The 1,267-nt window shown below is 33.9% G+C and overlaps 1 protein-coding gene across 1 annotated transcript in view; it reads left to right on the top strand.

The window, feature by feature from the left end:
- The window catches only part of LOC106698004 (guanylate-binding protein 6-like), a 4,410-nt gene extending 3,823 nt beyond the window's left edge, over positions 1-587 (top strand). The window contains exon 4 of the mRNA XM_023758245.1: positions 222-587. Within this exon, the coding sequence (XP_023614013.1) occupies positions 222-443 (222 nt within the window). The 3' untranslated portion in view covers positions 444-587. The remainder of the gene's footprint in view (positions 1-221) is intronic.
- Positions 588-1,267: the final 680 nt, after the last annotated feature.

Below are 1,267 nucleotides of genomic sequence, written 5' to 3'. Positions count from 1 at the left end.
CTAAGCAAGGTTGAAACCTATCCTTCCTCTCACTGATCAGGTCTAACCCAGAAGATACTGTCTGCTTCAAATATTATCCTCTAATAATCTAATTAGAGAGACTACTTTTATGTAGAAAATAAAGAAAATTTAATAACATTCTTACATATAAAATTTTACTATTTAAAAATTGGGATTTTTCAAAAATTTACTTTTCCCTCTCTCCATACCCTTTATTTTAGATCCAAGAGGAATTGCTTAACGAAGGATTCAGGAAGAAATCTGATGAGATGGAGGCAGAGATAAATCGTCTGAAAAATTTGATTGAAAGTACTAAAAAGGATAAAACTCCCTGGATTGCACGGGCTCTGGACACACTTGCTGATGAACTCTCTGCAATCCTAGCTATCCCTGGTAAACTAATTGGCAAGGGTCTGAATGCTTTGAGCTCACTGTGTAAATAAGATTAGTTTTCTTTAAAGAAAATTATAGAATGTGCATATATGCTCTGCCCTATTTTTAGTGTGTATGGTTTTTAATTTTACTCACAAAAGTTTTAAACATAAAAAGTGCCTACTAGAGGATTTTAGTGCCTGACATACATTGATAGATTGAGAGTTGGCTTTAGTCATTTAAATTGAAAAACAAGCATCAATTTATAACAGAAGTTGGCAAACTTGGCCTACAGACTAAACCTATCCTGCTGCCTGCTATTGTAAATAAAGTTTTTTTGAAACACCACCACATGCATTTATTTACATATTGTCTATGGCTACTTTTATACCACAACAGTAGAGTGAAGTAGTAGGAGCAATCACTGTATGACCCACCAAACCTAAGAGAGTTCCTTTTAGACACTTTATAGAAAGGGTTGCCACCCTTTGGTTTAAGAGGTAGTAAAAGACCATATATGCAGTTGAGCAAAAATTGCCTTTAAAAAAACATCAAGAATGTTACTGAAAGTCACAAAAGAAGAATTATATATTCAAGTCAATTCTTGATATAGCATGTTCACTTTTAGGAAATACATGTGCATAATTATATTACACAATCACACACACACACACACACACACACACACACACATACACAGAAAATCTATTGCAGCATTATTTGTAATGGAAAGATTGGTAAAATAAAGTTTAGTATATACATGAACTGGAATTCTAGGTAACCATTAAATAACTTGACAATGGAGATTATATATCCTATATAATAAAGAGGTAATATGCAAATTAACCCTCACACCCTCACAAGATGGCTGCCTACAACCAGGCTGGCAGGAGGG

Source organism: Myotis lucifugus, unplaced genomic scaffold (genome assembly GCF_000147115.1).
Source record: "Myotis lucifugus unplaced genomic scaffold, Myoluc2.0 scaffold_126, whole genome shotgun sequence".
NCBI classification, from domain to species: domain Eukaryota; kingdom Metazoa; phylum Chordata; class Mammalia; order Chiroptera; family Vespertilionidae; genus Myotis; species Myotis lucifugus.
This window is presented reverse-complemented; position numbering and strand designations above follow the sequence as displayed.